Source organism: Grammomys surdaster, unplaced genomic scaffold (genome assembly GCF_004785775.1).
Source record: "Grammomys surdaster isolate TR1022 unplaced genomic scaffold, NIH_TR_1.0 125612, whole genome shotgun sequence".
Classification (NCBI taxonomy): Eukaryota; Metazoa; Chordata; class Mammalia; order Rodentia; family Muridae; genus Grammomys; species Grammomys surdaster.
In genome coordinates this window covers 1387680-1400860 of record NW_021620455.1, presented here as the reverse complement: position 1 = coordinate 1400860, position 13181 = coordinate 1387680, and the positions used below count along the sequence as shown (strand labels likewise).

Genomic DNA, 13181 nt, shown 5'->3' with positions numbered 1-13181 from the left:
CCCCAGGGCAGCAGCTCTGGAAGGGACTCATTGTCCTAACATTCCCCACCACATAGCCTCCTGATTCTGCCCACTGACTGCTGTGACTCCTATAAAGTAATCTACTTGGTTAGTGGCCTCTGGACCTGGTTTTGATTTGCAATTAGAGGTTTAAGTGGGGCTCAAGTCAAGGGACTAAGACTGGTTGACTCAAACCCAGAACTTGCCCCCCGCAAAGAGCATAAAGGGAGGTAGGTCCTGATGGATCCTTTCTGCCAACCCTGCTCATCTCAGTACCATCTTCCATGCCCCACCACCTCCTGGCAGCTCCCTTTCCCTGGAATCCAGAGGAGAACGTTGGATATCAGCTGCTGTTTGGTCAGATGTACTTACGGTTCCTCAATTTGAGGTTCACAGGACATTGCCCAGAGGAGCTTCTTCCAAGCCATCACCACCTGCCCATGACTATAAGCAATGCTGGCTGGTAGCTCAGGGCCTTTGAGAAAGGTCTCGGGGCTCTCCCAGAGCAGCACACTACAGGGCTCCCAGAGTGAGCACCCAATATGGAACTCTTAGGGTGAGTCCTATGGTGCTCCTGGAGTGAGTCCCATGGTGCCCCTGGGGTGGGTCCCATGATGCCCCTGGGGTGAGTGCTCAAGAACCACACCCAGTGAAAGTCACTCACACACAAAATCACAACTCACAACAGACCCAGACACCAGGAGTGCTCCCCATACTTCCCCACAGGGGACAATCTGGGTGAAGTCCCCTGCTAAAGCTATTGGGGAAAGACAGAGGTGACAGAGAACAGATTTATTCATCCCCTTCCCCAAGACTTAATGAATTGACAAAATGATGGTCAAAAATAATGCCAAGAGCAAAGTTACCTCTACAGATGAAACTGCAGCTCTGCAGGCTGGTCTGGTTCATGAGGGCTATGGTCATGTACCAGGGACACCTTGAGGTTGACCTGTCACAGGCTAGGGTTAGAGGTGTAAAGGGTTTCCCCAGGCTAACCTCATCCCACACTCAGCTTCTTAGGCCTGAATCTGGACAGTTCACCCCTCCCCCTCATAACTCATTCTTCCTTCTTCTGATTATGGGCCAGGAATATTTTGTGTGTTCCTCATTTCATGGGTGCATTTCCTTCTTATCTACACACACACGCACACGCACGCACACACACACATACACGTGTGTGTAAGTGCATGGAGAAATCTATGGCTCCAGCAATTGGGTCTGTCTGAACTTCACCTCACTGAAATCAGTCTTTGAGCTTAAACAAATGCAGCGCTTCCAGGAACACTCAGACAGGGCCTGATCCGTCACGGCGAACGAGCCACTCGTCTTGCACTCATTTCTGAAGACCTGGCTGGATTCTCATTGTTCTTTATTAATAGAAGTGATGTGCGCTACCAATAAGAAAGCCCCATGCTGATGAGCTAAGGAAGCTCAAGGCTGTCAGCCCACCAGTCCTGCGGGGCACCTGACAAGGGGGGTAGCTCTCAGGGCCTTCAAGACCTCATCAGAGTAAATGCTATTTATTTCACAATGAAATTCATAAGCCTATTCAAGGAAGCACTGAGCATATTTTTAGTAATGGCTCATCTGGCGTGCAGTTCTGCTCGCCCCAACATGGCACGTTTGTGGGCACTTCCTGGTCACACTTGGGGCTGTTCTGTGATGGTGAGCAATTGCTGGTAGCCTCTGAGTAGGGACCAATGTGTCCACTTCGGGTTAACTGGGGTGTCTTCCTTGAGGATAAGGTGTGGTCTGCTCAAGTAATTGTCACCAGCATCCTTACCAGCTGACCAGAGCACCCGAGGAAGGGCAGGGCAGTGACAGTTGGTGATCACAGGGTTTCTGTTCACATCCTTGACGATTTCCACCCTTAATATTACGTCGCCACACTCACAACAAATGGTACCTCCCCTGCCGATAGTCACAGAACACGATCCTCTTGGTGTAATTCTAAGGTCCATGGTAGTCGGCCTCCAACTCATTCCTTTGCTTAGCACCCATCTCCCATCACAAGGAAGCACCCAGCAAGGCCTCCATCCCCATCTAGCCAGAGAGGAAGGCGGACAAAAGCCTGGGGATGATGGAAAAAGTAATTACAAGCTAGAATACTCAGACCAATCAAGGACGATTGTCACTGGTCCACCCCATCACAGACATGGACAGCTGGGGCTGCAGGGAGCCCTGGGCCAGGGCTTTGCACAAGGATGCTCAGGAGAGACCTCCCCAAGATGCTTAGAGTTTGACTGCATCAGAAGGCACTGACTTTGGCAGCAACTGAACCTCTCACCAGCAAGAAAGACACCTCCAACCACCACAAAGCCCTCCAAGAGGGCTCGGCTCCTGACTGAAGCATGCCAAGATCTCCTCTGGAATCACACACACACACACACACACACACACACACACACACACTTTGCCATTTCTACCCAGCTGGTCCAATCCTATCCCTGTATCACAGCAGTGATGGCCAGAACATTAGCCTTAACACAAATCTTTTACCAGGCTCAGCAGTCAATTAGCTCTTGTGGCACGTGGTCAGACCCCCTGGAGGCCCCCAGAGAGAACTCATTACAAGCGATTGCACATCTGTGCCTGGGAGGCCCCAGGGAATTAGCTCTGCACTGTGATTTACGGCATCTTTTCTTTGTCCTTCCCTGAAGGAGACAAGATTCTTGGACACCCCACCCCTGAAGAGTGCACCTTGGGTGGCATGTGACTGTCTCCTAGAAAGCCTTAGCCTTCTCTACCTCCTGGCCTTTGCAGTCCTTCAGCAAGTCCACTTGCTTCTGGGGGCAGCCCCTCTTGTGACTTAGGCAGTTCTGCTCCCTGGCTCCCACCCTGCTTCCCATATGGGCTTCCAGCACAGAACAGAGGGTGGGGCTGCTCTGTGTGCCTGGATACAGCTGTGGAATAGTTATGTAGAGAGCTCCCCAAATGAAAAGAACCAGGTACTTTTCAACAAACCACAGCAGTAAAAAGGGGCTGGATACCCAAAGCCGGAGGAGAGGGGGCTGGCCCACGAGATGAGGTCAGGGCTCGGTTTTGTGTGGAACAGACCCTCATCTCACAACACACTCACGAGCATTCAACTGCTACCTTAGCAGGGTCATTAGCCATTGGTTCATCCAAGCTCCTTGAAGCTTGGTACCTGGTGGTGTCAGGGCTGGTTTGGGACCAAAGAATCAAGTGAATGGGGCCAACGCTTTCAAAGTACAAGCATCCCCGGAGGGTTGGAAGCACCATCCATTGGGAGTGAGTGAAGCCTTTGTCCGGGCATCTTGTAGCAGCCACAGGGACCTGAGGATTAGGGATCCCAGTGCTGTGACTCAGCTACACAGTGTGGATGGTAAACACCCAGCATCATTCTTGGACACTACAGAAATGAATTTCTCCTAGCAGAGCTGAAGCTGAGCCTTTTGTTGCTTCTGTGCCAGAACACAGGCTTATAAGAAGCCATCTGCACCCCGACACCTGCCCTGACCACCAGCTGGGGCTGGCCAGGGTCAGCAGAAGACATCTGAAGAGTCCCAGCCTCTTCTTTGCACACAGACAGGAACCTCCTGGTTCTTGGGTAGCACTTGGGTATGTGGAGATACACCGAGGCAGAGTGCTGGAGAGAGGTACCACACATCTTTGTGAGGACCCTCCCACTCTCTGTGACTGTCTGACCATCTGGTCCCTCAGCCATTGTTCAGGCCATGGCCTGGCACCGCTCTAGTGTCCTAGGCATCTTGGTGAGGTATCCCAGAGATCTCTGCAGCCTCTTCCCCATCCACCATCTGGCAGGGCAAAGCTAACTCCCGAGCAAATCAGTTACCCTCTTTGAGCTCGCCCCCATGCACCAGCAAGCAGGCATCTGTGAATGAATACTCTGGGAAGCAGAGAAGACACTCTGTACTCCCTATGCCAGATCTCAGAGGCTTTTCAGCATGTTGAAGTGTGAGGACAGTTTCTTCTCCCAGGACCTCCATGAAAACATGATAAAGAAGAACTTCCCAGTCCAATGTCATCCTCCTCCCCCTTCTGGAAAGGCTGCTCCTGACAGCTTGGATTAACCTTCAGACCCAGAAAGCTATAGGAAGACGGGCCTGTGATAGAGACCAGTACGTCTCCCAGTTCATGCAGCTGGAAGAATGTGCCACAGGCCCCAGGTGCTGCAGAGCAGGCTCCTGGTGGCTTCAGGTAGCATTTCCCTCTGGAGAAGGTGTAGGTGTATGTGTGCGTGTGTCTCTGTGTGTGTGTCTGTGTGTGTCTGTGTGTCTGTGCGTGTCAGTTCTGCAGAATCATGAAAGAAGCTGGATGACTTCAGTTGATTACGTTTCCTTGGAGCTGCTGCATCCATCAAAGCAGAAAGCTTGTGAGGAAGAGAACTGGGGTAAGGAGGTGGGCGGAGCGAGTGCAGGGTGCAACTCACAAGGCAGAAGATCCCTGGCCAGGTACAGCAAAGCCAAATGATCTGGGGGAAGGACAGGGAACCCTGACCTCCATGGGCAAACTCAAAGGTCTCACTCTTTCCTGACATCTGGGTCCCACCAGCCCTTCCTGCTGACCAGGTGGCTTCCGGTCAAGGAGCAGAGGGCTGACTTCCATCCTGCCTCAGGCCCTCGAGTCCTATAGCAACAAATGTGCTATTTCAGAGGCGGTGCTTCCCTCTCTGGCTCAGTTGAACACCAGGACCCCTTGCTGGGGAGTACTGCCTCCCTGTTCCTCCCAGAGCCTCCCAGTTCCTCATGCTTCCCCTCACTTATCTTTTACCAACTGTTGGCAAGTAAGACCAAAGATCTCAAATGAAGCCTCCATATAATGTTTTGGTTTTGCTGTGAGACAGTGATTCATTTGTAGCCCTAGCTCTGGCTGGCCTAGTATTTGCTATATAGACCAGGCTGGCCTTGAACTCACAACGATCCATCTGCCCCTGCCTCCTGATTGCTGAGATTAAAGCGTAGACTACCATCCAACCCCTGGAGCCCTTTGGAACTCCCACTGCTCAGCCATAGGTTTTGCTTATTTAATAGCATTTACTCAGTCACAGAACACAAAGAACATGGGCCCTCCATCCACAAGGGACCTAGAGTGGGCAGCAGGGTCCCTAGACTGGTCAACACTGGCTTCTACTGGAAAGGGAGTCAAAACAGATGGCAGCAATTGAGCAGATGGGAGATGAAAGGTGCCCCAGGACCTGCACCCCCCCCCCCTTGGGGGCCAACACCCTTCTCTCAGTACTTCTGAGGCAAAGTCCTCCGCTGCTGCGGGTGGGGGGTTACGACTCTAGGGGGACACTAGAGGGCGCTGGAGAAAGGAGCACCCATTTTCTCAATTTGTTGGCTTTCAGCAACCCCAGAGCGGGGTGCCAGCTTAGGGGATCTTCACCTCAGGGTCTCTTATCCCAAGCCAGATGAGTGCTGTCCAGGAGTCTGACAGCTAACGCAGTGATTGTTTTGCGCTGCCCTTTCTCCGCCTGCCGGTGAAAGCAATCCCCCGCTCCAAGTCTAGAACTCTGTTGAGTCACTCACAGACACTCTAAGAGAAGCATTCACACCTGTGCAAAGGACAAAGCTACTGATGGGCTGCCAAGACGAGCAAGCTCAGGGCTGAGCAGCTGGAGCAGGGCTAGCCAACAGCTTCGAGGATTGGGGTCTGGCACACATAGTTAGTGTCCATAGTATCTAGGCACCTGTCAAGCTTGCAAGTCCCTGTGTCCCCTCCCACGAACTCTCTGACAAGGCAGCTTCGGGAAGACATCCTTTCACTCTAGGTGGGTCACCCAATTCTCCCCGCCCTCACTACTCCCTAACAAAGTTCCATTCACCCTTCCCATAGTAGGGAAGAGACCCAGAAGCTTAGTTAGCTACTTTCAGGGCACTCCCCCAGGACAGGACCACTAGGCACACAATGATGCACAATAAACACACACACTAAGTGAAGTTTCGGATGGCGAACAATCTTACGATCTCAGCTAAGTTGGCCAGCAGTCCTGCTCAATAGAGATTTTCTTCAAGACCAGGAGATGGCGAACCTCTCCACAGCCACATGGGAGGAGCCCCCAGGATCGCATTGTAGGCGGTTGGAGGATCTAGCGCCCTTCTGACTAGTTGGAGCTGGGGGGGGGGGAGGGGTCGCGAAAAGGGTGCTCGCGGGGGGGGGCATCATCTTTGGCTCAACCCGGAGGGCAGAGCCTGGGGACTCAGGAGGAGCTCCTGCAAGTGGGAACTCTGTGGGGAAGTGGCAGTTTAGCCTCTATTCTTGCTGGCTGCGCTTGCGGGGGGGGGGGGGGTTGGTGTTGTAGGGGTAGGAAATGCCTCCAACCGCTAGGCAGGACAGATGCCTGAAGAGAGCAAATCACTTCATCCTTCAGCCTGCACTCCCGCTCCATTCATCCGGGCACACTGGCCCTGAGTCTTTGATCCCAGGGAGAGCAAAGCAATGAGACAGACAGAACGTGACACTTCTTTCAACTCTGGGTTTCAGATGCAGTTGGAGTGAGCTCATGGGTACACAGATCCAGGGCTGCTGGAGAACAGTGGCGGAGGATCTTTCGATTGTTCAGATTTAAGGAGGTCTGGAGGAGAACAGCTGGAGTTCGAGCACATAACTGCGGCATTTCTGCCTCACAGCCCGGGGCTCTGTGAGTGTGTGAAAGGCCAGAGCACACCTACCCTGTCTCGCAGTGCACCTCTCAGAACACTTGGTCTGAGGACGTGCGCTCTTCTTAGCGGGTTCGGATGTTCAGGGTAGGCTCTGCACGCTGAGGTGGGAGGTTTCAGGACTTCCCACTCCGCCTGCCTCGCATTTTCCCGCCCCATCCCCATGCTGCTAACAGCTCTGGGTCCCTCTTCTCTAGAGCTGGATGGAGCCCCTGGCCTCCCGCATCATCTCCCGCCCAGAAAAGTCCATACTCTACCAGGGACTGTCCTCCCGATGCTCAGATCCTCGGAGCACACGCGGTCGAAATCGAAGTGGACTGAAAGCGAGGTCAGGGGCTTCAGGGAAGCAACCCAGAGATCCTAGGTACCATAAGTAGCCTTGAGTTTCCAGAGGATGGTGTGCTCTGCGCTGGAGGGAACTGAGCCGCTGGCCGCGCCCAAATCGATCCCTAGAGTGTAGACTCGTTCTAGGAAGCTAGTAAACTGAAACCTCTAGGCGCTAGGGGCCACTGCGAACGTATGGGAGGATGGGCGAGGATCACGTGCGCAAGGTCTTTCAGATTTCAGGTCCTGCAGGAGTCAGGGGCGACCACAGCATTTATTTCCAGTTCCTGCCATAAAGTGGCTTTCCAAGCCTTGGCCTGATGGAGACCCGTGGCATAAAGACCTGACACTAAATGTTAAAAAACGAAACTGAACTTGTAAGAGGACCAGCAGGAATGAACGTTAGGCCCCTACATGGAGCCATGAGGATCACTTTCCTCGGTAAGACAAAAGCCTTGGAGACCAGGGCAAAAGGGGGAAAGTCGTTATTAACAAACTGCACAGGGCTTCTGCCTAGATCGCCAGGACGGGAAACTGGATTCTGTTTCCACAGGTTGTACCACAATCAGTACTAGATATTATGAGGTTAACAGTAAGCACTACCCAAGGGGAGGAAAGAAACTAGCACCAGCGTGCTACCTTCTCGGATCCTGCTGTGTGCTGCTCTGGCCAGCTACAATCTCAGTTCACCACCCAGCAATTCTATGGACTGAGAGGCCCCTGTACTAGAAAAGAAATTAGGGCCTAGCGGACTCTACAGGCTGGCCCGTGCTCTGTCCGCTAGACTGCAAGCGCATACTCAGCTGAAGTCAGTGAGTGTGGCGATCTTGGTTCTCGAATTCCAAAACCGCTGTATTCTGGGCCTGAGCCCCAGCTCGCCAGAAAGTCGTGAGCGAGCAGGCTAATTCTGGTCCTGGCCCGCAAAGTCTGGGCTCAGGTAACCTCCTAGGTGATGCCTAACAAGCATGAAACTTCGAAGGGGAAGGCCCGGTCTCTCCCTGATACCCCAACCCAACTTCAAGGATTTCAGATCCGCGAGGTAGGGCAGCAAGCTGCAATAGGTTGTGCATACGGTAGTAAGGCCACCGACCTTGTCCCGATATTGCCTGGAGCCATCTGTTGGCAAATTTTGGCAGATCTGAGGGAACCAAAACTATTTGGTCTCTAGACTCCACCCTTTTTCGTTCAAAATCCACCCAGAAAAGTGATACCTACAAGTTCACAACAGCCCACACCATCACTAGCTGGGAAGGCTAAGGAGCCCCAGTACGGGGCCTCGGCCCTGGTCCAGGATGGAGTCCCCTGACCTGTGGCGTCCAGTCGTCCCAGGCTCTTCCCTGAACTAAGCATACTGAGCTTGAGCTTGCGGAGTGGATCTTGAAATCTACATTCTTTCGGTCGATAAAATATGTTCTCGTATTTTTTCCTGATTTTCCCATTAAAACCTTTGCCTAACTAAACTCCCATCCAACGGGATTTATTTCATCTCTAGGGAGATAAATCAGGGGGCAAATTTACAGCCCCGGAGGCACCTGCCTCGCTAATGGGCCCTTCATGGAGTGCATGGCCGGCGGGGGCGCGCGCAGACGGGCCGGACGCTGGCCAATGGCCTGGTCGCCAGTGCCTACAGCCAATCAGCGCGCGCGCCGCGCCCAGGCCCCGCGGTTATCAGTGCGTCCATCCCGCGCGGCGCCGCTCCGACTTGCCCCGGAGCCAACACCGCCGCCGCTGCCGCCCCTGGTATCCCTGCCTTCCCTCTGACCGCCGCCCATTTAGCGCAGCAGCCGTCGGTCCTCTCACTTTACTGTAGGGGCCGTCGGCATTCGTCTGAAACGCGTTCCGCGCGTCTCAGCGTAGCCGGCGCCCATAGGCGCGGCGCGCAAACTTCCCGAGCCGACGGGTGCGGGCGGTGGCAGCGGGGCCCGAATGGGCGCCCGGGTCGGAGGCGGCGGCGCCCATGGACGCTAACCGCCCGGGCGCGTTTGTGCTGAGCAGCGCGCCTTTAGCCGCGCTGCACAACATGGCTGAGATGAAGACGTCGCTGTTCCCCTACGCGCTGCAGGGCCCGGCGGGCTTCAAGACACCCGCCCTAGGCAGCCTTGGCGCGCAGTTGCCTCTAGGCACTCCGCACGGCATCAGCGACATCCTGGGACGGCCGGTGGGAGCAGCGGGTGGCGGTCTCCTAGGAAGTCTGCCCCGTCTCAACGGGCTCGCCTCGTCCGCAGGTGTCTACTTCGGGCCCGCAGCCGCCGTGGCTCGAGGCTATCCCAAGCCGCTGGCGGAACTGCCTGGGCGCCCGCCCATCTTCTGGCCCGGGGTGGTGCAGGGCTCTCCCTGGAGGGACCCGCGACTGGCCGGCTCGGGTAAGTGGCCCGCGCGGGATTCGGTAAGGAGAGGGGCTGGGCACGGGGCCTCGGACTGCGCTCACCAGCTCTTCTTCGCAGCCCAAGCCGGCGGGGTCCTGGATAAGGATGGCAAGAAGAAACACTCGCGGCCGACTTTCTCCGGCCAGCAGATCTTCGCGCTGGAGAAGACTTTCGAGCAGACCAAGTACTTGGCAGGTCCAGAGCGCGCGCGGCTTGCCTACTCTCTGGGCATGACCGAGAGCCAGGTGAAGGTGAGCTCCAAATGGGCCGGGGTTCAGCAATATTGAGGCGGGGCCCGGAGTCCGCGTCCTGCGAACTGCTGGCCGGCGAGCGGCAGATCGGCTGCAGCCGGACCGCAGAAAGCTCCGGCGCCAGGCGGGTCCGGAGTGCTGGTCCGGTGAGGCGAGCCTCGGTGCCCGCCTGATGAGCCCTCCTCCAACCCCCTAGGTGTGGTTCCAGAATCGGCGGACCAAGTGGCGCAAAAGGCACGCGGCAGAGATGGCGTCGGCTAAAAAGAAGCAGGACTCGGATGCCGAGAAGCTGAAGGTGGGTGGCTCAGACGCGGAGGACGATGACGAATACAACCGGCCCCTGGACCCCAACTCCGATGACGAGAAGATCACGCGGCTTCTCAAAAAGCACAAACCCTCGAACTTGGCGCTTGTTAGCCCGTGTGGCGGCAGCGCGGGGGACGCCTTGTGAGGATGAGGCCAGGCCAGAGAACCCGAGAACCGGGGCTCGCGGTAATGCCCCGACGCCAGCCGCCCAGCCGCAGTGTGTATATATATTTTTACAGAATAAGTTATAAAGCGGACGTTGGCGTGGCCTCGGCGTGAGGCGCGGAGTGAGGGGTTTGGGCCGATCACTTTGTATAATCAATAAATTATTTAACACGTCCCCGTCGGAGCTGTGGCTCCCAAGGCTGCACATCGTCTTTCTTCCGTATGGAGCTGGCGCCAGCGGGCGGGCAGGACCCTGGAGACCCCACCTAGCCTGTTCTCTCTGTGGGCACCAAAGCCTGGTGCAGGGGGGCGCGACAGTGCTTGATGAAGACCTGGGGCCCGTGCGCGTTTGGTTCAGAGGTTGCTTGCGGGAGCGCAACTTGCAGGAGCGCAGAGGTTGTGAGACTGGGCATGCACAGGCCGGCCGTGGGAAGGCAGCTTCAGCCGCCCGGGGAAGGGAAGGACACCGCAGCAGCGCAGTGCTTGGAGGAGCCGGGCCAGCAGGGAACTCGGTGGAAGAGACCCCAAAGCAGGTATGATTACTATTTTCTGTGCAGATCTTTTAACACATTTGAAGGAAGACCCAGAGTTCAGCATGGTTTTGTCCCACTGCAAGCAGCTAGCAACTCACACTATTTTTTCAAAGTATTGTTTTTTTCTTTTTCTCAACCTGGTGCAATGAGTGTGCCCTGTGACTATGCATGTGACCATGTCCTGATTCAGGCCAAATCAGCACTGTCCTACCATGGGTAGCGTTCTGTCAATGGTATTTTATAATTATTATTCCGTTTAGCCAGAATTCTAAACATTTTGGATATAATTAATTACAAAACTCCAGCAGTGGGTAATAAGGCCCGAGGCTCCGCACCCTCCCTGGCTTCAGGCTATCAGTCTTCAACTTTCATTGGTAGAAAGCTTGGTTTTAAGCAAAGCTGCAGTGAAATCCTGTGAATCCTGCCTAGGCACCTCACAGTCTGAGCCTGTATCAGCAGCCCTGACACCCACCACTGGTTTCTCAGAGGGCTGACATGAGGACCCTCAGCCAGGGTCACTCCTACCTGAGCTAAGTGGCTCATACCCAGGCAGCTAAGAATCTGGTGTCCTCTCCACCCTAGGACCTTTTAGGGCTACAATTCCCTGTAGCAAAACCCCATCTTCAGCCCCATACAAGTCCAGTCCACACTCCACAGCTGTTCCTTAATGCAGTGAACGTAAGTACTAAGTGTGCAATTTCCACATTAGCTAATCATGACAAGACTGCTCTCTGTAGGGCATTTAAGAAATATTTATTGGAACCATGAAAAGCTTAACGCTTTGTTTGGCCTTTTGTGCTGGGCTCCATCACTGAAGTCAAATGCTTTTTTGAGTCACTGACTTTCTTTAAAAAGGAAGCAAGATTTTTTTCCCCCTTCTTAAATGGGGCAATGTGTTGTTTCTCTGTGGTTTCTCAGCTAAAGTTCAGTACAGAGAAATGTTGATAAAGGTTTTGAGCAAAGCAAAAAGAAAAGCTTTTGTATAATTCCATTTAATAGACTGAGGGAACAGCCTTTTTCCACTACAGTAAAAAAAAAAAAAAAAAAAAAAAATCCAAGAGGTGATTTTTCAGAGGGCTTGGTGCCCTGTGGCAGAATAGGACTCCGAAATTCCCAGCATCAGAATGGGCCGCAAACAGGGCACAAAGGAGGCCACTCCTGGCACTTAGCATTTCAAAGGCATGGGAGAGGGAAGAAAGGAGACAAAGCGGCAGGAACTGTTTTCACCATGATCAATTTTATTGCTTAGGAGCCGAGCAGTCACTTCCAGAGGCCTTCGCAGGAAGGACCCACAGCTGGAACCCACGGACAACCGCTGCGGACATGGCACATTGGCAAGCAGCGATCATGGCAGTCACAGACCCAACCCTGGCATCAAGGACACAGGCCGGCCTTGAGTGATTTCTGGGGAAACCAACATTAACTCGCGCCTCTGCCCCATCCAGGAACTGTAGTGTTCAGAAGTAAATCAATAAAAGCACGCTGTGTTTCCTCAGCAGGCTCCGCAGGCGCCTCCCGTGGTTCTCAGTGCTAGGTGCGAGTCCAGGCAACAGGCTGTGCCCAGCATCACCCGTCGCTTTTCTGCCAGGTTTACACACAGCCCATGCTAGAAGCAATCTGTGGGAAGTGGACGAGGCTACTTCTAATTCTCCCACAAGATTATGGTTTTAATGTAGGCTACTTGGCACCATAAAACGGTAACAAAAGACAGACAAAACGGTTTACAAAATTCTTAAAAGGTACACCCAGGCTAGCTATAAACTTCACATTCAGTTCTTAATATTACACAGAAAAAGGCAGAAGAGTGACAAGCTGCTAGTACAGGCATACCGCAGGGCCCCTCGCCCTGGGCACGTGCTAGGTCTTGTCTCAGGAAAAGGTGCTAACTGCTGATGGACTCGCCATTCAACTAGACGGCGGTTCTGCCTGCTCAGGACACTCGTGCACTCATACTGGAAAGCATATTCAGCATAAGTTTTGGTAAGATTTATAAATTATTTTTAAAAAGTATATATTTATATGTATTTATATATATAAAAATGGAAAGCAGCTGCAGTGTGATTCTCACGCCACGTAACATGGCAGTAGAGTCAGACCTCGGGGCCTTGGGCTTGAGCACACACGGCAGCCTTGCTGCCTGGGCTAGTGCCCGGCACACTCCTCCTGGCAGAGAGGGACGCTGGACACCTGGGGCTCTAAATGGAGAAGCTTCCTCCACAGACAATCATTAAAAATGGAAAACTGTGAAGTCTAAAATACAGGCGCTCTGCTGTCTGTTAGAGTTTTGGCAATAGGACTGTGGCTTGATTAAACCCAATATGTCTACAATGTCACGTGACAGACACGACAGTGAGGTATGTGAGGCTTTCCGGAGGTCCGGAGGCTGAAGCGAAGTGTGGGGCCGGCCGTCTAGCAGGTGATGCTTGGGCGGGTTCCGATGCAGCTGTTAGGAGGATGAGTTCGATACACTGCTACAGGGAGGTCTCTCGAGGATCCTCTCATGGCGCTGGCACCTCTTCCCTGGAGTGGAATTAGTAATTTGTTAAAGGATCAAACACACCAGGAAAAGCTGCAGAAAGGAGAGCAAGGAGG

General features: G+C 53.8%; 2 protein-coding genes across 2 annotated transcripts in view; one reads left to right on the top strand and one right to left on the bottom strand.

Moving 5' to 3' along the window:
- Positions 1-8667: 8667 nt before the first annotated feature.
- Nkx6-2 (NK6 homeobox 2) lies at positions 8668-12084 on the top strand. Its single transcript, XM_028787156.1, has 4 exons — positions 8668-9331; positions 9413-9585; positions 9782-10589; positions 11839-12084. Exons 1-3 carry the CDS (start codon positions 8926-8928, stop codon positions 10034-10036), a joined length of 834 nt encoding a protein of 277 aa, XP_028642989.1. The 5' UTR covers positions 8668-8925; the 3' UTR covers positions 10037-10589; positions 11839-12084.
- The window catches only part of Inpp5a (inositol polyphosphate-5-phosphatase A), a 182249-nt gene continuing 180875 nt past the window's right edge, over positions 11808-13181 (bottom strand). The window contains exon 16 of the mRNA XM_028787155.1: positions 11808-13109. The gene's annotated coding sequence lies outside the window, so the exon portion shown is untranslated. The remainder of the gene's footprint in view (positions 13110-13181) is intronic.

Bases quoted from the DNA above. Each gene is read 5' to 3' on its own strand.
- Nkx6-2 (XM_028787156.1), top strand. From the start codon at position 8,926: ATGGACGCTAACCGCCCGGGCGCGTTTGTGCTGAGCAGCGCGCCTTTA. The intron at 9,332-9,412 runs GTAAGTGGCCCG...TCTTCTTCGCAG, and splicing joins CCCGCGACTGGCCGGCTCGG to CCCAAGCCGGCGGGGTCCTG. The intron at 9,586-9,781 runs GTGAGCTCCAAA...CCAACCCCCTAG, and splicing joins TGACCGAGAGCCAGGTGAAG to GTGTGGTTCCAGAATCGGCG.